This window comes from Cannabis sativa, chromosome 2, assembly GCF_029168945.1.
Source record: "Cannabis sativa cultivar Pink pepper isolate KNU-18-1 chromosome 2, ASM2916894v1, whole genome shotgun sequence".
Classification (NCBI taxonomy): Eukaryota; Viridiplantae; Streptophyta; class Magnoliopsida; order Rosales; family Cannabaceae; genus Cannabis; species Cannabis sativa.
This window is the reverse complement of record NC_083602.1, coordinates 49,953,220-49,980,855: the sequence shown is the minus strand read 5'-3', so window position 1 is coordinate 49,980,855 and position 27,636 is coordinate 49,953,220. Positions and strand designations below refer to the sequence as shown.

General features: G+C 32.3%; 1 protein-coding gene across 1 annotated transcript; it reads right to left on the bottom strand.

The window, feature by feature from the left end:
• Positions 1-452: 452 nt before the first annotated feature.
• On the bottom strand, positions 453-5,182 carry LOC115719522 (calcium-dependent protein kinase 8). Its single transcript, XM_030648600.2, has 10 exons — positions 4,764-5,182; positions 3,720-4,337; positions 3,449-3,572; positions 3,183-3,326; positions 2,859-3,011; positions 2,617-2,732; positions 2,301-2,468; positions 1,710-1,940; positions 1,352-1,499; positions 453-730 (listed from the first exon to the last, which is right to left on the bottom strand). Exons 2-10 carry the CDS (start codon positions 4,224-4,226, stop codon positions 723-725), a joined length of 1,599 nt encoding a protein of 532 aa, XP_030504460.1. The 5' UTR covers positions 4,227-4,337; positions 4,764-5,182; the 3' UTR covers positions 453-722.
• Between the last annotated feature and the right edge of the window lie 22,454 nt (positions 5,183-27,636).

The window sequence follows — 27,636 nt, the reverse complement described above, 5'->3', positions numbered from 1 at the left end:
TTTTATTTCTGGTGAACTCTTACATCTTTTGTATTCAGAATGCTAATTTATTCAGTTGATATTTCATCTAAAAAAAAAAATATATCCCATCGACCAGTTTCTTTTCTTGAGTCGACCAAATATTTCATTGTCTATTCACAACTATCTATATGTAGGAGTTACTGAACAGTTGATAATATATCCTTTTGTACTTCGTTGGGGTGATGTAAACAGTTGAACATGTAAGGGAATATTTTTCGTTTATAAAGTTACTTCTTTTTCTTGAGAGGAAAATCATTTGGGTCAGCCAGCCATTTCTTTTTATTTGAATCAAATACAGAATAATACCTATCTATAAATGAACTAAGGCTAATATTAGTACACATGTAACAAGAAAGTTATCAAAATCCAAGTATTAAGACTTCACCTACCCTTTATTTTCTTTCCCGTAAAATTAGAAGTAGCAAAAGAGATGAGAGGTGGAACTGGAATATTTATTATTATTAGAGATGGAATATATTATATTATTATACAAAGACAAAAATCTAAGTCCGACCATTGCTGATACTGAAAGGTTAAATCTTTTTGCTTATATAAAAGAAAATGATGGTGGTGGTGGAGAAGCTTACATTCTCATCCTTCATGTGATCTATTCTATCATATACAAGTAGTCCACACTCCACAAGCTGCTGAGAGCCACTTCACTATGGTAACATGGAAATGGATTTTTGGAAGGGACCACTCTAAAATACTAAGAAATATAATAATAACAATAATAAGAAAACAACAAAAACAAAAGAGATCAAGTCTTTTTCATTCTCCTTTCCAATTTGAACCTATAACCAATTGCTTTTACAGATTTAAAAGAGACTCAATTAAACATATTATACTCTTAGGGAACAAGTTCTTAAGGGCACATGATGCAAAGTCTGCTAAACCATCAAATTAAACATACATCCTCTCTTTTTTTCTCCCTTTTTCCTTTTTTTTATCAAATCAAAAGGGCCAGTGCCTACTACCAGGCCTTTTCACTGATATATATTTACAACCCACAAAAACAATTGAGGTTGAAAATAACAATATCATCAACTTCTCTTCCAAACTTTGACTTAATGACTTTTCTTTCTTTTTCTTCTTCTTCTGCAACTAACCCCAAAACAATACAAATGATCTAGATATAAGCTGCTTGCTATTTTCGAAAGATATCTAAGACCCGTTAAACTCTGATGATCCTACTACCTATTGCAATGTCTATCAGAGGAAATGAAATGAAAAAATATTAAAAATTTCATTAACCCAGCAAAAATAAAGGAATTCTTCCATTTTTAATCATTCATATCATTTGATATCTGATAAGTGTTGATTCATTTACCCTCGTTGGTTAACTGTAAAGAGCCTTCCCTCATCAACTTCAAGCTCAGGCTGTTAAATCTTTCCCGTGAATACTGCCTTGATGCTTTTCTCCAATCTGTACCAGCTTTCATCATTGCAGCAAACTCCTCGTAACTTATGCGCCCATCCTACAAAATTACAAGATAACAAACTAAAATATTATGACAGAACAAATATGGGACACATTATGCAATGGAGTCATGCAGCTGAGCTCCATTCTTAGTTCTGTGCTAATGACATTGTGAGGAAGATTATTATACAGGTTCTTACTACTAATGAACACATGTATTTTCGTAAGATTGCATGATTGAGGTCCACGTGAAAACCATAATACTAACCTTGTCAGTGTCCACGTCATGCATTATAGCAGTGATGACTTCCTCACTATTAGTGTCAACTTCGTCATTTAAAGCATTCCGAAGCTCTTCAATTTCAATATAACCACTCCCGTTTTGATCGAAGAATGAAAATGCCTTGTGTAGGTGCTCGTCATTAGCCATTCTTCTCAAATGAACTGAAACCGCAACAAACTCTCCATAATTTAGAGCGCCATCGCCATCAACGTCAGCCTGCGGGAATCATCATATGTAATGTATTTTTAAATTAATTGACGTAGAAACAATAAGTATAAGTTGTTTAAGATCCATTGTGAGAAAGAAAAACATTAAATGTCTCCTCCATTACTTTCCTCTATTTTTTTTTCCATCTTTTAGCTAGCTGAACAGACCATTTGAATACCAAATTACCTACGACTTCCAAAAAACAATGGAAGTCATTATCTACTTACGTATCCTGATGCATAAAAGTAATGTTTTTATGCTTTTAGAAACTGCAACACTAAAATAGATATAGTAAAATGATCTGTAATCTACAAATCTTATTCAAGGTTAAAGAATAAATAGTACAGACAGAAGACAATTTGATAGTACCGCTTCCATTAGTATTTGAAGATCCGGTTCAGGAATCTGCTGTCCAAGCTTTTGCAAACCAATTCGAAGCTCCTCAAGGACAACCTTGCCTTTATTTCCATTGTCCATCATTTCAAATGCCTCCTTTATTCCAGCCACCTCTTCAATGGACAAATGTTCAGCTATAACCTATAGATCAATTTATAGATTAAAAGTTAAAAGACCAATTGAAAAGACAATGTCCAATTTATCCAAGCTTTTAAGCAACTCATCTTAAAATGCCTTCCATTGTATTGGAAACTAAATGATCAATGTTGATAAAGATTCAAAGGACTACCCCTAGAGCCCTTTTTTTGAGCTTGTTCATGACGGAAAACTGTTTGAGCCTTGCTCTCACAGTCTCACCCAATGGGACATTCGGAGCTTTCTTGGCATTTTGTATCCATGGATGCTCTACAAAAAGAAAAAAAAAAAGAAAAGAAAAGAAAAGAAAAAGTGAGGGGGATTGTTATACAAAAGATAAACCTTCAGCTTCTGTGTAACGCATCAAATATGCAGAATAATGAAACTGAGCATTACCAAGTACTTCCTGTGCTGTAAGTCGCTGCTTTGGATCAGGATCAAGCATTTTCTTAACAAGGTCCTTCGCATTATCAGAAACTCTTGGCCACGGATCCCTCTTAAAATCAATCACCGAGCGAATAATAGCCTGTGCTACCCCTTGTTCAGTTTCTACAGGCAAAAATATGTGAACAGTTATGATAATAAACCTCAATATATAACAATAACATTTAAGAAAGTATACTGACATGAACCTATACACCTTAAATTTAACAAGCATTGTTTATAACTGTCATAGTATTCACAAAAGAAAAGTATAGCCTTCTAAAAATGAACCCAAACCTGCCCAAAATGGTGGAACACCACAAAGTAAAATATACAGTATAACTCCAGCACTCCAAACGTCCACTTCGGGGCCATAATTCCGTTTCAGGACTTCAGGGGCCATGTAATAAGGACTTCCCACTATCTCATTAAATCGTTCACCTGTAGAACACAGGAAAAGTAGAAACATTTTACATAATGGGAACAAAACTTGGAAGATGAAATAAACGTTACAGTAAATGTGGCATAATAGAGTAAAAATTAAATCTAATTAATGTCCATACCCGGTTTAAAAAACATTGACAGCCCGAAATCAATTGCCTTTAAGGGGGATGTTTCTTTCTTGTTTGCAAACAAAAAGTTCTCTGGTTTGAGATCACGATGCATCACTCCATGTTTATGACAACTCTGAAAATCATAACTCATGTAAACAAAGAAGATGACTAAAGAAACTATAGTGTGTTCACATCTTTATAAAGAAAATTACAACATGAACTAAACTAAATAGTACTTTTGTAAAGAAGAGCTGGAACATAACCATAACAAAAATCCAACCTGAACAACTTCAACAATGGTTCGCATAACGGCTGCAGCAGCTCGTTCTGTGTAATGACCTCTCGCAACAATTCGATCAAACAACTCCCCTCCTTCACACAATTCCATCACAATATGAACTGCATTATCATCCTCATAACTGTCTTTCAACGTTACAATATTTGGGTGGTTCCTTAGATGCTTCATAATCTCAACCTCTCGCCGCACATCCTCAATATCCACAGCAGTCTTCAGCTTCTTCTTTGATATTGATTTGCAGGCAAATTTGTCACCAGTTGATAACTCTGTGCACAAATAAGTAACCCCAAATTCGCCACGGCCCAGCTCTCGACCCAGATCATAATGAGCTGTAATGTCTCGACCTGTTGGTTCTTTCAAGACCCAGGTGTTGTTCCCACCTCCATCACCATTAGTCACAGGATAATCGCCAGAAAATGGATTGGATTTCTTCTTATTCTTCCGGTTGTTTTGGGAAGGTGTACCAGGCGTTGCACAACAATTCCCCATCAAGCAAAACCCTCTCAATCAAAACCTTTTACAACAAAAAAAACTCTCCTACCTTGTCCTTAAGATTACAACAACCCCCAATATAGTAGCTGGAATGGAATATATTCAAATCTGGGCATGGAAAATTTTATACAATTAAAAATTATACCAGGAATTATTCAAATCTCTCCTACAGAAAATTCAAATATTGAGATTCGAAACTTTTCTTTACCGTTATGGAAAAGTGGGATTTTTCACAATTATAAAGATATAAAAAAAAAAATTCCCTTCAAGATTCAGATTTCCAAACACTACTAATTTACAATAGATAGACTATCATAAGAAGAATCTATAAAATCAACGTTGAATTCAAAAAAAAATAATAATAAAAAAATTAAAAGAACCAAGAAATAAAAGGTAAAAGATAGATACCAAAAGTGAGAGAATAAAGAAAAAGAGAAAACTTGTTGTTTTTCAATAAAAATATTTTCTTTGCGAAAATAGAAATAAATACAATTATAACCTGAAAGAGTGAAATGTTGCTTAAGCAAAACGCACCTGATGTTTGAGGATTGAAAGAAAACCTACAGACGATTGTGGAGAAGATGAGGTCGGACTTGAACGAACACCAAAACAAACAAAAATGAACGTTTCTTCCTTTAATGAGAAGAAGGTGGAGAATTCGAAAAGGAAGAAGTATAGCATGAATGAGCCATGGATTTGGATTATAGAGAGAGAGAGAGAGAGAGAGAGAGAGAGAGAGGAATCAAAAGCTCTTTTGTGCACAGAGCTTTCTTTCTCTCTCCTAAGTCCTAACCCTTTTCTCCTTTTTCTTCTTCCTCTTTATTTTCTCTCTCTCTAAATCCAAATTTTCTTTCCCTGCGATTCAATGATGAAGGAGACACATAACAACCTCTTTCTCTATTATCACTCCCTAAAAAATAAATATAAGATAATTAATAATTATTATTAATTCAATAAAGCTCTCTTTTTTCTTTTTACTTTTTGTTTTTATTATCTTTTTAAATCAAACACTATTCGCTTTGGTAATTTTTAATAATCACACTAGTGATAGCCCAAAAAAAAAATCTAAGACAAATTTACCTTTTGTTTAAATATTTATTTGTTTTTATTAAATGAATTAAGACAAGTTGGATAATTAAGTAGGGACCATTTGGAAGAATGATGCAAAATAGGATTTGTATGGAAAAGAGAATACATTTACTTTGGTTTGGCCACTCTTAATGGCTCTATTTATTTTTACCCTATTACACACGCACTAATCTACCTTACACCTACCAACATTGCCAAAATAAAAACAATACTTAGATAATGAAATGTTGTTTGATTCACTGGGACAGATTTGTTCACATATTTGTTCACATAGTAGTACTGAATTTCTAGTACTATTAAGTGAGTCAGAGTCCTATACATATATGTCGGATCTGAACTAGTTATGATTCGACCTGATCCGAATCATGTAATGATTTGTTCCGCTCCATTGATCGGATCAGATCAGATCTGACCCACCTTATATGGATCAGATTGATTCGACTTCTTTTTTTTTTTTTTAAGAATTTTAATTTTACAATTTTTTTTCCTAAATTCATTTTTTTAAAAAAAAAACTAATCATGCATTATTTTTTTCTATATATTTTTATTTTATTTGCCAAAATTAATAAAAAAGAAAGATAATATCAAATTCTTATTACATAAAAATGTAATTTTGCTAAAAATTGAAAAATTTATCAAATTTTTGAAATCTCATTAATATTAGGGTTGAGATGCAAAATGGCCCTAAATTTGGTAACTAAGTTAGTAAATGTCCACTTTTTTAAAAAATTAAGAAAATGGCCAAATCTAATAAATTAGCTAATAAAAATTATAAAAATAAATTTATCACATATTTTTTAAAAAAATATATATATAATAACAAAATTAAGTTATATAATTTTTTTAGTATTGCATATTATTATATTGTAACAAAAATAAATAAATATATTAGATCATTTAAATATATACAGCAGTATTAGATATATCGCAGTACAGAAAATTAATATACTGTAGTAATAAAATTATATACCACAAAGAAATTATAACAATACTAAATTAATACTCAAAAAATATATATATCATGCTAACAAAATTATATATATCACCATTAAAATATGAATACATACCAAAAAATTTATATAAAATAAAATAGAAACTAAATATCATATTAAATATAAATAATATATTATAGACAACAAAAATCATATACATACAATAAAATGTATATACCTACAATAAAAAAAAAATTATATAATATTATTAAAAAAAATTATATATATCATATTAACAAAATTATATATCACCTTTATGTATACTAAAATAAAAACATGCATTATCTAAAATAAAATGATATACTATACAATAAAACTTATATACCATATAACATAAAATATATACCTTACAATAAAAATATATATAATAATAACAACAAATAAAAATAAAAATATATAGGATGCTAATAAAATTATATATCATGTCAACAAAAGTACAATAGAAAATAAAACTTAAATATTATTTAAAAAAATTATATACCGTATAACAAAAAATACATATACCATACACCAAAACATATATACGAATAATAATAATAATAATAAAAATATAAATTACTAATACATATATATATATGTGTATACTATACTAACCAAATTATATACCACAATTAAAATATATATACCATGACCATTGTATAAAATAAAATAAAAACTAATTAAATATTATTTAAACTATCATACAATCAAAAAATATAAAAATAATAATTAAATATATGTAGCATGGTAATAAAATTATATACATACATTAAAATATTTTTATTATGCTAATAAAATTATATACCACTATTAGACATATCATAATAAAAAATAAATATCATCTAAGAATAATAATATACCATACAACAAAATAAAAATATACCGTACAACAAAATCTATATACCAACAACACAAAAGAACTCATCAAAAATTAAAAAAAAATTGACATAACTTTAAAATAAAAAAGATTTTAACAAAACTAATATAGATATACCATAATGTTTAAATAATTTGCTTCTAATTCTAAAAAAATAAAAAAAAAAAAAAAATTGGAATAAGGACATTGACTAACATAGTCTTATGATTTAGGGTCATTTGCTATATTTTTTTGAAAAGAGGACATAAACTAACATACTCCTATGATTTGGGGCCATTTACTATAATTTCCCTTAATATTATCTTCAGTAATAATATAATATGATGATTACATGAAATAAATCTCATAAAAAAATACATGAAATTAACTATAAACTTTTTATATGTTGTCCTAATTTTCAAGATTTACTGTATATGACTCCTGCAAAAAAATAAATATGTTAATAATGAAAGTATAATTTAATTAATAAATTTAAAAATAAAAACAATTACCATATTCAGATTTACATCATTATTTTGATCATTTATGGTGATTAGTTTAGTTCTTGTGCGTAAAAAAAATTATCAAAATAATATAACAAAATATTATTAATTGATGTATAGACTTATGTAATAAGAGATTAATTTTTATACCTTGTTTGTTAATCGCCAACCAACTTTGAGTACAGACAAATACCTCCAAAGTAGTAGGATGAAGTCTTGCTCAATGTGGACTTAGGTGTCTACCACCAGTACTGAATGAGAACTCTAAAGCAACAATGCTAACCGACACAACAAATATGTCTCTAGCAATCATGTTCAACACACGATATTTGGATCCCGTTATCTTCCAATAGTTGCATATATCAAAGAATTCATCAGTCTTGTGTAACACTTGGTCATCTAAATAGAGATTTAACTCTCACTTTTTATTCATTGCACCAGGTGAAGCTCTAACATATAAGTCAGAGGTAGATAGATGATCTTGTATTGAAGAAGATGATGACGCATCCACTTGTGAATTGCTTTCACTCAAAGTAGGACATTTAGATTTGTACTCATTGAAAGATGATCACAAAGCCTGCGCACCTTTCTAATTTCAACCTCCTATTAATCATCTCCATAGAGTTGAGGAAAATAAAATTGGAGCAACAAAAATTTGTATCTAGGATCCAAAATCATTTCAATAGTCATAATCCCATGAATCTCTTCCTAATACTTTCGAAAATTAAATATTTTTTGAGTTGCCATATCCTTAATAAATAACTCATTTGATGTCATTCCTTCTTTAATTTTTCTCTTAATTTTACACATCTTCAGAAAGAATAGATTGGCAGTTGGATACTTGGTTCCAAAAAATAACTCTATCACCTCATGAAAAACTTTCAGCCTTTCACATAACTTTTGAGCTCTAATCCAATCATCTTCTGATGGCAAACATTTATACTTTGGATCATGAAGCTTTGCTCGCTCGAACATTATTTTGTACAATAAAGTTGTCTTTATCATTAAGTATGTTGAATTCCATCTAGTAACAAAATCAAGAGACAACTTTTTAGTACATTTCACCCCAAGGTGACGAGCATTCTCCTCAAATTTTTCATACCATTTTCGTATGCCGGACCAATAAGCGATACTGTCTCGAATCTTATTAATGTTATCACCAATATTAACAGACAAACCATCTCTAACAATTAAATTTAAAATATACGCACAGCAACACATGTGAAGCAGCTTTCCATTCAAAATAAAGCAACTAGGATCAAATTTTTGCTTCAAAAGTAGAATCATTGCATCATTAGTGGATGCATTATCAAGTATCACTGTACTAACCTTATCTTCAATGTTCCATTTAGACACTAAAGAACTTAGTGCATCTATAAGTGTTGGAGCATCATGTGGGCATGGTACATACTTAAAGCTTATAATCCAACTATGTAAGGTCCAAACATTGTCTATAAAATGAGCTATAATAGCCATATATCTGTTGGGTTTTATGCCCTAAATAAAACTCATTTCAATATAATCAGATTTACTTATTAATATAGATCAGAAATAACATTTAATGTTGCATGGTTCACATGATTTATTTCATGATTATATATACATAATGTATAAATTCATCTGAAACCCTTTTCACATACTTGATCCTGTTTATTGTGCTGTCAACACATTGGAAAGTAAACATGACTATGTGAATAAAGTTTCCTAGATTTATCAGACATAGGGTTTTACTGATATGATAATCTACAACAGAGTTTACTTGCATTTGGAGAAGTGCTATGTTCTTTCCAGAGCATTGGTTAAAGTAAAGCTCAGGTTGGATGCATGGAGTATGCATCGGAAGGGACCGATATTGAACTTTGACTTAGATTTATTAAACTTACCGTAATATCTATTCAAGTCAATATCGCCTAGTTGATCCTAGATCAAATGATCTTAATCCTGATATGATTAGGCTCAATCTCGAGAGGCTATTCGTGTTCTTTGATTTGTTAGTTAATCCTACTTTTAGGTGAGGGTGATACGTACATTTTGGAAACACGGTAGTGCAATTGAGTGGGAGCGCTATCATAAACATGGAATCTATAGCTTCTATCTGGCGAATAGTAAGCAAACGATGATCTCCTTCGAGCTTGACCAAACGAACATAAATGGTGGAGTACTCATTTCACATAAGCTGAAATATCATTTATACGGGGTCAAGTATTTTAAGGAATAAATACATTGTAGGGTGTAACGGTAATTTAATCCCTTTACAGTGTAGATCATTTATATAGAGGATCAGTGATCACAATAGGATTATAACAATGGATAACTAATGATGTGTCTATATGGTGGAACATATAGAGCATTCTATATAACTGAGAGTGCAATTCTAAGTTCTATGAGTGGATTCAACGAAGAATTAATAAGTTAGTGAATTTTAGTGATAAATTCTTGATCTACTTATTGGAAGCTCGGTTATATAGACCCATGGTCCCCGCACTAGTTGAGATAATATTGCTTCTAAGACTCATATAATTGGTTTTGATTAATCAATTATAATTCTCAATTTAGACTATGTCTATTTGTGAATTTTTCACTAAGTAAGGGCGAAATTGTAAAGAAAGAGTTTATAGGGGCATATTTGTTAATTATGATACTTTGTATAGTTCAATTAATAAATATGATAAATGACAATATTATTTAATAATTATTTATAGTTATTAAATAGTTAGAATTGGCATTTAAATGGTTGAATTAGAAAATTGGCGTTTTTGAGAAAATCAGATGCAGAAAAGGTAAAACTGCAAAATTGCAAAAAGTGAGGCCCAAATCCACTAAGTAGGGCCAGCCACTTTTGTAGGGTTTTTCCCTCTGATATTTTCATTATTTGAATGCCAAATAATTCAAACCTAAACCCTAGTGGAATGCTATAAATAGATAGTGAAGGCTTCAGGAAAATTACACTTTTCTTCTAACACTTCTGATTCAGAAAAAACTGAGCCTCTCTCTCCCTATCTTTGGCCGAACCCACTCTCTCTCTCTTCCTCGTTGAGATTTCGAAATTCTTAGTGTAATAGTAGTGCCCACACACAGCAAGTGATACCTCAATCATAGTGAGGAAGATCGTGAAGAAAGACTTTCAGCAAGAAGGAGGTTTCAGCGTCAAAGATTCAGAGAAAGAGATCCAGGTTCAGATATTGATAATGCTCTGCTACAGAAAGGAATCAAGGGCTAGATATCTGAACGGAAGGAGTCATATTATTCCGCTGCACCCAATGTAAGGTTTCCTAAACTTTATATGTGTTTATTCCATCGTTTTAGAAAGTTCATATTTAGGGTGTTAATAAACATACTTGTGAGTAGATCTAAGATCCTGGTAAAATAATTTCCAACAACTGGTATCAGAGCCATGGTAATTGATTTACTTGCAAGAAATTTGGACTTTAAAACGATTGTTTGTTTGTTTGTTTTTGGATGGTATCATGTTGTATTGAGTGTTATTTGATGATTGATTGATGTTTGTAAATTTTTCGTGAAAAATAATTGCGATTCTGTTTCAGGAATTATTTTTATTGGATAGTATGGAAAAAATTAAGCAAGTTACTTTTTTACAGAACTCAATTTCGATTTAATTTGAAGTAGTTATGATTTTTTGAAGATTCGAAAAAATCGGAGCTGTCCGTACAGCTCACAATTTTTTCGTTTTTCTTCGATTTTTCATGCTTTTTCATGGAATTAACTTCCGATTTTTTGTGTAGTTCTATATTTATACTACAGTAGAACCTCTATTTAAGAATAACCTCTAATTTGTAATAAAAAAATCAAGTCCCGATTTGGGCCAGTTATAAATAAGAATAACCTCTAAATTGTAATTAGTTATACATTTTTTAAGTCCCGTATTAGCAAAGTATACCTCTATATAAGAATAATTACATCTTAATAAAATATATACATGTATTTTGTAAATTTATTTATGTAAAATTAATAATTTTATTTTAAATATAATACATGTATGAAATTATATTTACTCTAAAATATTTTTATTATGATATAGCATTAATGATTATTTATTGTTATTATTGTTACATTGATATTTTTGGTTTTTTAATTTTTTTTTTTCTAGTGTAACTCTATTTAGTTATAACCTCCAAATTAGAATATAATTTACTTGGTCCCAAGTGTATTCTTGGATAGAGGTTCTACTGTATTACTATTCCTAATTCAATTCTAATTATCATTTTGAATTAATTTAATATTTTTTAAATTTAATTCAAGATATTAGTGTAATTTGAATTTGAAAATAGTTAGTATCTATCTTGTTGCTTAATAATCTATCTTATTTTAAAATTTGATTATATCTTATCTTATTTTTAAATTTAAGGTCAGATTTAAAATATTTTCAATTAATTTTTTTTTAATAATTTGACCTTATTTAAATTTAAAATAAGATAACTATAATCATGTAATTTTAAATAGATATAAGATATTTTGCTAACTTTTAAATTTTGTTATTTTATTTATTTAAATTACATTTAAAATCTGAAAAAGATATTCATTTATCTTTTTTAATTTTTTATTTAATTTTTATTTATAAAATAACATTTAAATTTTAAAAGTAGTTAGCAAATTTTGAAATGATATTTAGGTTGGTTGAAACCTAATTTTTCAAAATTGTAGGTTTAATTTTAAATTTTTTTTAAATTTCGAAAAAAAATTTAATTTTTTTTTTAATTTTTTTTACGAAAATAAATTATTTATTTAATTAATTATTTTTCGAAATTATTTAATTTAAAATTAAATAAATCCTACATCCAACTATCCAGCTAACCTTGTTGCATTAGTATGTGTTTTAGCTTGTTTGTAAGTTTTCAAAACCTATTATTACTTGATTGCAAATAGCCATGTTTAACTTTTTGCCAGATCTAATGATCTGATGGCTCCCTTGGTCAAGTAAATAATTTGTAACAGGTATATTTACAATCTTCTTTCATCTGTGTATGACCTAGCAACATGATAGGACCCATCCAAAGTGTGCCTGTGTGAGCCTATGTGTTTAATTTATTATAGATGCATATAGGTTGTTGTTGCTAAATAAAATATCATAGTTCTTGATAGAATTTATTTAGGCCCATTTAATTTTTGGGCCTATTCAATTAATAACAGTTGTTCTTATTAAGGTTAAATTCCTCTCTTTTGGGCCTTGTGTGAGAGTTGGGAGTCATAGTAGTGGGTACGACATACTGAACCCAGCACCCCCTCACATGAACCACCCTAATTGTGAAGGCCCATTTGCCTGATTTGAATAACTGTACTAGGTTAATTAAACTAGTTTAACCTAATAAAATTGATTAGCAATATAATTAATTTCATTTATCTTGAAATTAATTTAAGAAAATTATAGTTTAAAGAATTTTTTATTCTAAGCTAAACTATATGTATTTTCTTGTATATAATTAAATATAGAATTATAACCATCTAGATTCTTTCTGGAGCTTAATTTAAATTTTTCATTAAATATTCCTATTTAAGTTGATATTTAGTTATCTTCAACTAACCAACTTAAATCTAAATATCTTTTGGATTTAAAATTTCAAAATTAAGTTGAGGAATTTTAGGCATTGGTTATTAAGATTCTTTAGATATTTTTTAAGTTAATATCTTTTCGAATATTAACTTAAAATGGAATATTTTAGATATTTTTTAAGTTAATATCTTTTCGAATATTAACTTAAAATGGAATATTTTCAAATTAAGTGGTTATAACTTAATTTTTGATATTTAATTAAATTTAAATTTGAAAAATATTTAGGTTCTAGATTTTTTCTAATACAACCTAAATTAGATATTTTTTTCAAATTTTGTGGAAAAGATACTTAGTCAAATAAGATATTTTCTAGATAGTTATTTCTAGACTACTTATTATTTCTAATATTTAAAAGGAAGATATTATACATTGTGAAATTAATTATTTATATAATTAATTTTGGTACAATTTATTTTAAGTATATTTTTCCTAGTATTAAACTAGAGATAAATAATTAAGCCTTCTCTACACTTAATTATTTATTTCTTGAATTTAATTAACTTGAAAATTAAATATCTAAGTTGATTCTCATCATCATACTTAAATATTTCTTTTTCATGACACTTAATTAAATAGAAAATTATTTTTAGTTGAAATTTATTTTTTTAACTAAATTTAAATAATTTTCAAAATATATTTTTCTTTATTTTATTAATCAATTTTCGAAATTGCATTTCTTAAATGCTGGAATTTCGAATTTTATTTGAAAAATAGATTAAAGTTGTAAATTATTTATTTTAATTTTGGACCAACTTAAATCAATAATTTTTTCATTTAATGATTAATTAAAATAAATTGAATTAAAGTATATTATTAGAAATTGAATTAATTAGTCAAAGGAAAATCTAGATAGATGATATTTTTGCTTGAAGTATTTTTCTAGTGTATTTAATTAAATAGAAAATTAATATTTAAGTTGATTTTCATCATCATACTTAAATATTTGAAATTTTTCTTATATATTTAATTAAATAGGAAAATTATATTTTTTGTTGTAAATTAATTTTATTAATTAATTTTGGGCCAACATTAAATTAGAATAATTTTTCCAGGATTAATTTTTTATTTTAACTTGCATTTTCGAAAATTGTATCCTTGAATACTTTAATTTTTCGAAATGCAATATATATTTATAGAAAATTAAATTTGAGTTGTAAATTAATTTAAATTAATTTTGTAACAACTTAAATTGAATATTTTTATAAATATTTATTGGAAATTATTACAAAGATGGAAATAATTCATGTTATTTTTATATCCATCTAAGTAAAATTTATAAATATTAAATTAAAATTTATATTTAGAATTTTTCATTCTAAATTAGAAATTTTAAATAAATATATATTTAAAATAAATAAATTAAATAAAGAGAATCAAAGAAAATACAACTCACTTTAAATAATGAGCTTGATTATTATTAAGATATTCGATCTCCATTGTTGGTCTTACAAAAGTTAAATGTTTCAATATAACCTCGAGACGCTAGACTTCGTCCCCCTATGGATGGTTATTCGTTGAACGCATTTAACACCGTAAGATTTCATTTGATAAGTGTTTTGTGAGTTTTCGTCTCTATTTAGACTCTCCCCTACGGTGAATACTTAGAGATAAACTCATAAAACATGAAACAATGGTGGAAGCTCATAAAATGAGAATAACCTTGACTCTCGCCTACTTGGACAACGTTGGATTCTTATTTTGATCGAATAAAAGGTTGCTAGAATGGTTTCTATTTTAGATGAGCTGACAACTCTATTCAATAAATGATACTTTGACTCTCGCCTCTTTAGGGACCTTTGTATCGAGTTTGTTGAAAACCTTGGAAATTATTTAGGATTGTATGTTTTAGTATTTTCACTAGTTATTCCTACTTGCTATATGTTTATAATTTCTGAATTGTGTATGAATTTATATTGAACCATGTTATTTTCTGTTATTAAGTTGTAATTTAATTTCGAATCTTCATTGTTGGTCTAACATGTTTGTTTTTCTAATGAGATAAATCCCTAATGGATTTTCACCATTAGACATACATAATAGTGTAAGATCTTGAAAGATAAATATTGTATATGCAACATCTAAACATTTGTTCATCAATTGATGACACCTTAGACTAGTATTTTTACAATATGAAACAAGAAGATTACATAAATAAGATTACTTTGTCTTTCGCTAATCGAAGCATCGTTGGATTCTTATTTATAAACGAAATTATCCTAAATCCTCTTAGCTTATTCATGGATGAATGGTCTATAAATCATTTCATGTCATTATATTTTCTCTTAAGAAATTAAATGACGCATATGATTATAATCCCGAAATTCTATTCCCAATTGATGTAAATCCTCAATCTTAGAAATCTCCTACTTGTATGGGCAAATCTGACTTAGAGTTTGTATTAGTAGTGCTGGTCCAAGATAGAATTACTCATTATATTTGATATAAATTTAAGTCTTTGACTTTAATTTTAGATTCCAAATAGAAATTTTCTTATATTTCTAATTCCAGATACAATACAGTTACACTTTCTCAAGTGTTTAATATCCATCTTCTATTAATGGATTAAAACTGTATGGAATATGAGTTAGGTATTCTGTGACCAGGATCCACTTGCAGTATTCTAAGAACTCTTTGATGTAACTAAACCTATGTCATCAATAGACACTACCACATTTTTTTTAATCTATGGCATTTGTATCTTGTTCATAGTGGATTTGACAAGATCAATCTCTGCAAAGAGTTAATATGCCTATATCCACTGAAAGTAGTTCATCTCATTCGCAGATGGATGTACATTCAGGGGTGGATATGAGTTTTTCGTTGTATTCTTAAAACAATAACTCTAGATTATACCTTTTAGAAAAGAAATTTGAAATGTTTGAAAAATTTCATTAATTTCTAGCAATGGTTAAAACCATTAAGGTAAGTGGTTAAAGATCTTGCGAACTGATAGGGGTGGAGAAATAGTTAGTAGATATGCAGTTCAAAGATCATTATATTGATTTTTGAATTATATCCAAACTTACCTCCCCAGAAATTTCGAGTTGCATATTGATGATTAGTTACTAGTCGTTGCCTAAATCCTTCTATGGTAATACAATTTCAGAATGATGTAATGGTTGGGTACTTAATGTAAATCATTACTAGATTCATGGATGACCTAATCAAAATCTTAAGAAAAGATAGAACTGTTAACCATGGTTTGTTAGCTATTCTAAGTGATTAGGGGTGGACCATCCCATTGTCCATAGATAAGAAAGTGTTTGTTCAAACAAATACTACTTTTTCTAAGATAATGACTAAGTCTGAAAACAAGTAGCAAATAAATGAGGTATTCAATTCTTGATTTCAAAAGTGTTCTATCATCTTATATAACATATGATGATCCCACTGCCTCTGTTGTCTTGTCACAACCGAAGAGATCAATACCATTTAGTTTTCTTCGACATAATTCACGGTACCTTGTTGTAGTGGGAGAGTTTCTAGGAACTCACCTTCTTATGACTTGGGAGACACTAGTGATTAAAATCCATTGTGAGTTTAAACAAGTAATGGATTGTCAAGAGAAGAAACTAAGAAGAAAAGCCAATAGAACTGTGGTTTAATCCATTCACATGGAGTAACCTTAAGTTTTCTATTACAAGGACATAAAAGAAAATTTTCGTTTATAAGTCTATTCAATGGACTCAACAAAACTTCCTGTTCCTAGTATTATAGGTTTGAGTTTATCTAAACCTATGGCTTGTGGTATACCTGGTAATTACTTACTCTAATGCAAGCAACTTACTTTAGTAAGATGCTGAAGCATTTTCTTTCTAATGGCAATCTATAGAAGCTTCTCGACTTCTAGGCATAGATTTTATTTATCTAAGGAAAAGTCTCAACTATTCCAGAAAAGATAAAGCCATGAAAGAATTTCTTATATCAACAGTGAGAGGTCTCAGATATGCTTTAGTATGCCTTAGACCAGACACCTGCTGTTGAGTGGGAGTAATGAGTAGGTATCAGATTAATCTAGGAGAAGAACATTGGAAGACAATCAAGTAAATCTTAAGATAAAGAAGAGGAACTATATGTTAGTCCATAAGGGTGTATTTAAAACTCTTAGACTACACCACATCAGATTTCGAAATTTGCCTTTGTGCTAGAAAATCTTTCTGATAAGATGGTACTTACTCTGGAGGTGGAATAGTGATTTTGGAGAAGTGTAAAAACCTATCTGAAGTCTCTAGGTCTACCAGAAAGGAACTGAATGTTAAAGTTGCAGGAAAGGTACTTATTCAGTCTAAGGAAAGTTCTATACATCTTTGGCACCATTCCAAATTGCCTTAACTACAAGTGTTACTTCCTGAATAACCAAGAAGTAGTTGCCAAAGGTATAGAATCCAGTATCCCAAGAGAGTAGACATATAGAGAGGAATTTCACATTATCAATGATTTTGTGATTAAAGGAAGAGTAATGGTGGAGAAAAGGTTGTGGTTAATTCAACCTTTCAGATCCTATTACGAGGAGTTTACTACTACTACACTTGATTTGTATATCAAGGTGTTGAGATTATTTGAAACACACTTTTTGTTTTATATTAGTGCAAGTGGGAGTTTGTTGGGTTTTATGCCCTAAATAAAACTTATTTCAATATAGTCAGATTTACTTATTAATATAGATCAGAAATAACATTTAATGTTGCATGGTTCATATGATTTATTTCATGATTATATGTACATAATGTATAAATTCATCTGAAACCCTTTTCACATACTTGATCCTGTTTATTGTGCTGTCAACACATTGGAAAGTAAACATGACTATGTGAATAAAGTTTCCTAGATTTATCAGACATAGGGTTTTACTGATATGATAATCTACAACAGAGTTTACTTGCATTTGGAGAAGTTCTATGTTCTTTCCAGAGCATTGGTTAAAGTAAAGCTCAGTTGGATGCATGGAGTATGCATCGGAAGGGACCGATATTGAACTTTGACTTAGATTTATTAAACTTACCGTAATATCTATTCAAGTCAATATCGCCTAGTTGATCCTAGATCAAATGATCTTAATCCTGATATGATTAGGCTCAATCTCGAGAGGCTATTCGTGTTCTTTGATTTGTTAGTTAAGCCTACTTTTAGGTCAGGGTGATACGTACATTTTGGGAACACGGTAGTGCAATTGAGTGGGAGCGCTATCATAAACATGGAATCTATAGCTTCTATCTGGTGAATAGTAAGCAAACGATGATCTCCTTCGAGCTTGACCAAACGAACATAAATGGTGGAGTACTCATTTCACATAAGCTGAAATATCATTTATACGGGGTCAAGTGTTTTAAGGAATAAATACATTGTAGGGTGTAACGGTAATTTAATCCCTTTACAGTGTAGATCATTCATATAGAGGATCAGTGATCACATTAGGATTATAACAATGGATAACTAATGATGTGTCTATATGGTGGAACATATAGAGCATTCTATATAACTGAGAGTGCAATTCTAAGTTCTATGCGTGGATTCAACGAAGAATTAATAAGTTAGTGAATTTTAGTGATAAATTCTTGATCTACTTATTGGAAGCTCGGTTATATAGACCCATGGTCCCCGCACTAGTTGAGATAATATTGCTTGTAAGACTCATATAATTGGTTTTGATTAATCAATTATAATTCTCAATTTAGACTATGTCTATTTGTGAATTTTTCACTAAGTAATGGCGAAATTGTAAAGAAAGAGTTTATAGGGGCATATTTGTTAATTATGATATTTTGTATGGTTCAATTAATAAATATGATAAATGACAATATTATTTAATAATTATTTATAGTTATTAAATAGTTAGAATTGGCATTTAAATGGTTGAATTAGAAAATTGGCGTTTTTGAGAAAATCAGATGCAGAAAAGGTAAAACTGCAAAATTGCAAAAAGTGAGGCTCAAATCCACTAAGTAGGGCCGGCCACTTTTGTAGGGTTTTTCCCTCTGATATTTTCATTATTTTAATGCCAAATAATTCAAACCTAACCCTAGTGGAATGCTATAAATAGATAGTGAAAGCTTCAGGAAAATTACACTTTTCTTCTGACACTTCTGATTAAGAAAAAACTGAGCCTCTCTCTCCCTATCTTTGGCCGAAGCCACTCTCTCTCTATTCCTCATTGAGATTTTGAAATTCTTAGTGTAAGAGTAGTGCCCACACACAACAAGTGATACCTCAATCATAGTGAGGAAGATCGTGAAGAAAGACTTTCAGCAAGATGGAGGTTTCAGCGTCAAAGATTCAGAGAAAGAGATCCAGGTTCAGATATTGATAATGCTCTGCTACAGAAAGGAATCAAGGGCTAGATATCTGAACGGAAGGAGTCATATTATTCCGCTGCACCCAATGTAAGGTTTCCTAAACTTTATATGTGTTTATTTCATCGTTTTAGAAAGTTCATATTTAGGGTGTTAATAAACATACTTGTGAGTAGATCTAAGATCCTGGTAAAATAATTTCCAACAATATCCTCTCTTTTGATGATTGGCAGTCCACATATCGGTGGTTAATGTCATTCTACTTTTATTTTTCTTCAAAATTTCTCCACGTTTTTTTTCTTTCAAGCTTATATATCTTCATGATGTCAGACCTTATTGTATTCCTTGACATCAATTGAGACATAGGAGAAATTATATCTGTAAAATCTATAAATCCACTGTGTTCAACCATCGATAAAGGGTACTCGTGTAGAATGTGTTGGGTTTTATGCCCTAAATAAAACTCATTTCATATAATCAGATTTACTTATTAATAAAGATCAGAAATAACATTTTATGTTGCATGGTTCACATGATTTATTTCATGATTATATGTATATAATGTATGAATTCTTTTTAAGTCCAGAACATATGAGTTGGTTAAAGATTATAGTGTTGTCAGCACAGTGGAATATAATCTTTATTATATGTTCAAAAGTTGATTCCCTGATTTGTCAGAACACTGGATTTAGACTGACATGGTATAATCAGCGATAGGTATTCTTACACCTTGGAAAAGTGTTATGTCCTTTCCAGGACATTGGCAAAGTTTACCAGTATCGGATGTATGGAGTATACATCGGAAGGGACCGATATTGAACTTTGATTAGATATGTTAAAATTTACCGTAATATCTATTCAATTCAATATCAACTGTTGATCCTAGATCACATGATCGAAATCCTGATATGGTTAGGCTCAATTTCAAGAGTGTTACTCGTGTTCTTTGATTTGTTAGTTAAGCCCAGTTTTGTATCAGGGTAATACGTACATTTTGGGAACACGGTAATACAATTGAGTGGGGGAGCGCTAACATAAATATGGAATCTATAGCTTCTATTTGGCAAATAGAAGTAAATGATGATTTCCTTCGAGCTTAACCAAACGAAGATAAATGGTGGAGATCTCATTTCACTTAGGTGAAATATCATTTATACAGGGTTAAGTGTTTTAAGGATAAAATACATTGTAGGGTGTTACGGTAATTTAATCCCTGTACAGTGTAAATCATCTATATAGAGGATCATTGATCACATTAGGGTTATAACAATGGATAACTAATGACGTGTCTATATCGTGGAACATATAGAGCGTTTCTATATGACTGAGAGTGCAATTCCAAGTTCTAAGTGTGGATTCAATAAGGAATTAATAAGTTAGGGAATTTACTTGGTAAATTCGGTTCGACTTATTGGACGCTCGGTTATATAGACCCATGGTCCCCATACTAGTTGAGGCCATATTGCTTGTAAGACTCAGTTAATTGATTTTAATTAATCAATTATAATTCTAAAAGTTAGAGTATGTCTACTTTATGAATTCTCACAGTTTAAGGATGAAATCGTAAGGAAAAGGGTTTCTAGGTTTAATTATTAATTAAGAGACTTTGTATGTCTAATTAATAATTATTTTAAATGACAATATTATTTAATAATCTATTTTAGTTATTAAATAATTAGTTTTGGCATTTAAATGATTAGAATTGGAAAAATGGCATTTTTGGAGAAATAGAAATAAAATTGAGGAAACTGCAAAATCCAAGTGAGGCCCATTTCCCTCTATGGCCGAGCACTCCCTTTGTGTTTCCCAATTATTATTTTCATTTTTAATTGCCATGTAATTGCTAATCAAAGCCTAGCTATAATAGGAAAGTGGTGGATCACACTAAATAAGGCAGTTAATCAATTACACAGTAAAAGAGGAAACTGTTTATTTGGAAAGTTGTGCTCTCCCTTTTCCCTATATAAAGCAACCTTTGTGTCTCTTCTCTTGCATGCTATCAGCCACGAAATTAAGAGAGAAAAATAGAGAGAAATTTCGAAATCCTTGTGAGATGAGTAGTGCCCACACACATCAAGTGGTATCTCAATCATAGTATGGAAGACTATGGAATTTCTGCATCAAAGAAGATCCAGGTTCAGATCTTGGTGATGCTCTGCTACAGAAAGGAATCAAGGGCTAGAGATCTGAACGGAAGGAGTCATATTATTCCGCTGCACCCACTGTAAGGTTTTCTAACTTTATATGTGTTTATTTTCATTGTTTTAGAATTCATATTAGGTTGTTAATCCAACATACTTGTTAGTAAATCTAGATCCTGGTAAAATAATTTCCAACAGAATGATCATATGAGCTAACTTTTTTCTTCCTAGTTCTTGATCAAGATTGTAGGTGACTATAGAACTTCCAATGGCATTTGCACATTGTTCTTTTAACACTGGACATCGATCTACATGAAGATTTAAATGATTAGTCTCCTTATTTTTTCCTGTTGTCATGTGCCTCCCGCAGTGATTGCATACTGCTTTCAATACATTATCAATCGTTTGTAAAATAAAGTAATCCCATGCAAGAGATTTTCTCGTTCTCTTATTTGTTGTCCCTCCACTCTAAGTTACATTTATTGTATCTTTAGACTCTACTTCTTCTTACGTAACAAATTCAACATCCCCAAAACTAGAATTCATTTAGACATATAACCTACATTTAATATCATATTCTCAATTATATTAAAACTAATGCAGACAAAATATATCTATAAAATATTGGACAACATTGTCCTTATTTTATTAACCTTAACCATTTGTTAATTTCAACTACAATCAATAAAACAATACACAAGTTCTCATCCTTACATCACTGCAGCACACAAATTTCACAGATCCTACTTCACTAAATCAGACAATTTTCAACTTTCTATTATCACTGCATCACACAAAATTTCTCAAAACTATCTTCACTATAGATGAATATATAAGACATTCAAACTCTTTTATAAGGGGGGTTATAGATCAATCTACCTGAACACGTGATATAAAAATTGTAACACCCTAACTATATTAGGCGAATTACGTGATTTTTAAACGTACTGTGCAGCTCGTTGCTAATCAACGAGGTTTATGGAAAAACGTGATTAATTAAAATTTTGCTTTTTCATTAAACTTATAAACCATTTTCCAAAAGTCTCGGGATCCCGATTTATAAAAATATTTACAAACGTTTTAACTGTTTAACTTTTACATCAAAATGAAAGTCGTCTAACGACAGTTACAAAAATCTCAGCCCTGCTGTCCCGAGGATCGTACGCTCCAGGCCTAACCGCCCCGACATGTACAATCTCATATGCTCGGTCACGGTCCATCAGCTACAGCCTTGCCTTTACCTACACAAGAACATAAACTGTGAGTCGACAGACTCAGTAAGAAAAGCATACTAATAACATACATAAAACTGACTGCCGTGTCCAACACGATACTGAGTCCCGCTACTGCCATGTCCAACATGGTACTGAGCACTACTGCCATGTCCAACATGGTACTGAGTTTTGAACGTTCAGGGGACGGTACTATTGACAAGTATCCTCCTGATCGGTCGAACCGGTCATACTCCGGCTGCTGGTCATACTCCAGCCTGTACCGACGGGATAGGTCAATAGCACTGAACCACCAACCAGTGTCAGCCTGATCGGTCGAACCGGTCATACTCCGGCTGCTGGTCATACTCCAGCCTGTACCGACGTGACAGGGTTGGGTGGTTCGAAGCCTAAATACATATCTAATGTAATCTAACAGGCTTCCTACATGCACGCTCAACATGTAATCTACATATGCATACTGTTATACTAATCTTACCTGGATTCCGATTTCAGTGTGCGGTCAACCCGATTGGAACCGAAGCCGAACGGCGGACATCGGCTCCTAAACCATAAAAATCACAACGCTATAAGTGACACGCTAAATCACTTCCCGGGGACTAAAACTCGAAACTAAAAGTTTCCCTATCGATAAAAAGCATGGCAATACCCCTAAAAACCCAAAAACGAGGAAAACTAGGGTTACGAAAAATCCCCAACCTACAGACCAGGTTGCCCAACCGGAATCGGTTCCTGGGAAATTCGAACCCCCATCCGGAATTCCGGATGCTCAACCGGAATTCCGGTTCCTCGCAGGCAGCAACCATAAAATCTCATAACTCGACCAATTTAACCCCAATTGATCCCAAACTTTCCAGACCTGTTCTATATGCCCCAAATAACAATTCCAAGGCATCAAACCTACCCAGAAACCACATACACAAATTTTGCCATTGGAGCTCAAGCTTTGAGTTCCAAACTCAAGCTTGAGCAAAACCACATAAACAAGCAATCCACAAGCTTAATTCTACTAAACTAGGCATAAAAATACCTCTGCAAACTCATAGAAACAACAGCAACATCACAGAACATAATCACAACATTTTCCTTCCAAAATTCATACTTTTTCACATAAAAACTAAAAGCTTGAACAACCTAACTAACAAGCATTCAAACAACTCAATCATCATCAAAATAATCATGCTTTGAACCCTAGAAAAATAACAAAATCACAGCAGCAACAAATACTAAAAACTCATGCATGCATCATCATTTTTCACATAATTTTTCAAGAAATTAAAGGAGGAGAGACATGAACCAACCTAGCTTGCAATGGACCTTAAAAGATGATGAAAAACCAGCCAAAATCAAAGGAGAAAAATCCCCTCCTTGCTGCTCAAAGCTTGGCCGAAAAAAAGAGAGAGTTGTGTGTGTGAGTTTTTTGAAATTTTCCTTTCTAATTTGACTAAGTGTGAAATGAGAGAAAAGTGAAAGAATAGCCACTTAAACCATTTTTTATTTCAGCCATTAAAATAAACAATTATCATTTTTATTTTCCATTTAATAAAACACATAAGACAAAACACTAATGGGGCAAAAAGACCATTTTGCCCCTCCACCATAAAATCACATAAATCACACTAAAGGGGTATTTTTGGGACATTCTAAATTCCCGGCCATTCCCGACATTCCCAATGTCTAAAACCCGTCCCCAAAATACTAACATACTAAGTTGTGATTTCTATGAGCCAAACGCCGCGTTCCAAAATACCGGACACCGGAAATGCGAAATATAAAAACTGTTGATGACATAATTATGCATATCTGAATTCCATGAATATCAATAATAAATTATTTAAATGGCTATAAATAATTTCCTGATTAACATAAAAAAAACTGCTAATTTCCAAATTAACTAAGCGGGCTTTACAACTATCCCCCCCTTAAAAGGATTTCGTCCCCGAAATCTAACCTGAATAACTCTGGATATTGAGCTCGCATATCTGATTCTAGCTCCCAGGTGGCTTCTTCCACCTTCTTGTTTCTCCGAGAGAACCTTGACCAACGTTATGGTCTTATTCCGAAGGACTTTATCCTTTCTATCCAGGATCTGCACTGGCTGTTCCTCATAAGACATATCTGACTGAAGCTGAAGGCTCTCATAACTGAGTATATGAGAGGGGTCTGAAACGTATTTTCTCAACATTGAGACATGAAATACGTTGTGCACTCGTCGATAAAGCTGGAGGCAATGCTAACCGATATGCCACTTGACCTATCTTCTCGAGAATCTCGAAAGGTCCTGTAAATCTAGGGCATAACTTGCCTCTTTTCCCGAAACGTTTAATCCCCTTCATCGGAGATACTCGTACAAACACATGGTCCCCTACTCGGAACTCAACATCCCTACGTTTCGGATCTGCGTAACTCTTCTCCGTCCGCTCCGTGAGGCAAGCATTCTAGCTTTTATCTTTTCTATTGCCTCATTGGTCCGCCGAACCGACTGCTGGGACCTAGGTATTTCCTCTCCCTGTCTCATCCCGGTGGATAGGGGATCTACACTTTCTACCGGTACAACGGTTCGTAGGGTGCCATCCCTATCGTACTCGATAACGTTGTTGTACGAGAATTCTACTAACGGTAGGTATTTACTCCATGAACCCTCAAAGTCCATAACACGGGCTCTCAACATATCCTCCAATATCCGAATTGTCCTTTCGGACCGACCATCCGTCCGAGGATGGAATGCCGTACCGAATTTTAGCTTCGTACCCATTGCCCGTTGCAAACTTTGCCAAAATTTGGAGGTGAATTTCGGATCCCCGTCCGAAACTATAGACTTCGGTACCCGTGAAGTCTCACTATCTCCCTAACATATAACTACGCCATGATCCACTTGTAAACGTTGTTCTAACCGGCAGAAAATGAGCGATTTCGTAAATCGATCCACCACTACCCGGATGGAGTCATACATACCGTGGTCCTAGGTAACCCGACCACAAAATCCATCGTAATATCCTCCCATTTCCATTCGGTAGGGTTAGAGGCTGCAACAACCCCGCCGGGTCTCCGATGTTCGGCCTTGATCCGCCGACACGTGAGGCATCTCGAAACGAATTCTACCAAATTCTTCTTCATACCGTTCCACCGAAGTACGGTTTCAAGTCTTGGTACATCTTGGTGGTGCGGGATGCAGAGAATATGGAGTAGAATGAGCCTCCTCAAAGATCTCGTTTCTCAAGTCCACACTGTTCGGGACACAAACCCTGGCTTTATACAAAAGCATTCCACTATCTGACACTGAAAAGTCTTTGGCTTGACCAGCCAATACCTCGTCTCGGATCTTCACTAACTCCGGATCTGTCGTCTGAGCAACCTTAATTCTTTCCAACAGATCAGATTGCGGCGTTAAGTTGTGAAGCCGACCTACCACAAACTCAATGCGGATCTAACCATATCCTCTGCTAGCGGAGGTGAGATCTGAACCATGCTAGCTACCTGCCGGGACCACTTTCTCGCTCGGGGCATCGGCCACTTTACATTGGCTTTTCCCGGATGGTAAAGGATCTCACAATCATAATCCTTCACTAATTCCAACCAACGCCTTTGTCTCATGTTCAAATCTTTCTGAGTAAAGAAATACTTGAGACTTTTATGGTCGGTATAGATCTCACACTTCTCACCATACAAGTAATGCCGCCAAATCTTCAGTGCAAAAACCACAGCGGCCAATTCTAAATCATGAGTCGGGTATCGCTGTTCATAATCCTTTAACTGACGGGAGGCGTAAGCGATAACCCGATCGGCTTGCATCAATACGCACCCCAAACCCTGTTTGGATGCGTCACAATAGACCACGAACTTCTCTTCGTCGAAGGCAAAGCTAGTACGGAGCGGTAATCAACCTCTCGTTTCGGCTCACGAAAACTAGCTTCGCATTTATCGACCGGATAAATCGGCGATTCTTCTTTGTAAGCTCGGTTAGGGGCATTGAAATTTTGGAGAACCCTCCACGAACCTACGGTAGTACCCGGCTAATCCCAAGAAGCTTCGATCTCCGTCCTTGTCTTCGGTCTCGGCCAATCCCTGACGGATTCGATCTTCCCGGGATCCACCTTGATCCCGTCCTTACCCACAATGTGTCCTAGGAAGGACACCTGAGACAACCAGAACTCACATTTCTTGAACTTGGCGTAGAGTCTATGTTCTCGAAGTCGTTGCAGTACCATCTGAAGATGTAACTCATGCTCCTCTTCTGACTGAGAGTACACGAGGATGTCGTCGATAAACACAATCACACAGATATCGAGGAAATCCTTGAATACTCTATTCATCAGGTCCATGAACGCTGCAGGAGCATTGGTTAGTCCGAATGACATAACCGGGGAACTCGTAGTGTCCATACCTAGTGCGGAAAGCCGTCTTCGGAATGTCCTCCTCTCGGATTCTCAATCGATGATAACCCGAACGGAGATCAATCTTAGAAAAGACCGTCTTCCCCTGAAGCTGATCGAACAAGTCATCGATCCTAGGTAATGGATATTTATTCTTCACCGTCAGCTTGTTCAACTCTCTGTAGTCGATGCACATCCTCATAGATCCATCTTTCTTCTTCACGAACAAAACCGGGGCTCCCCAAGGTGACACAACTGGGCCGAATGAACCCTATGTCAAGCAACCCTTGGAGCCGAATCTTTAATTCCTTAAGTTCGAGTGGAGCCATCCTATACGGGGCTTTGGAAACCGGATCCACCCACCGGTGCCAAGTCAATCACGA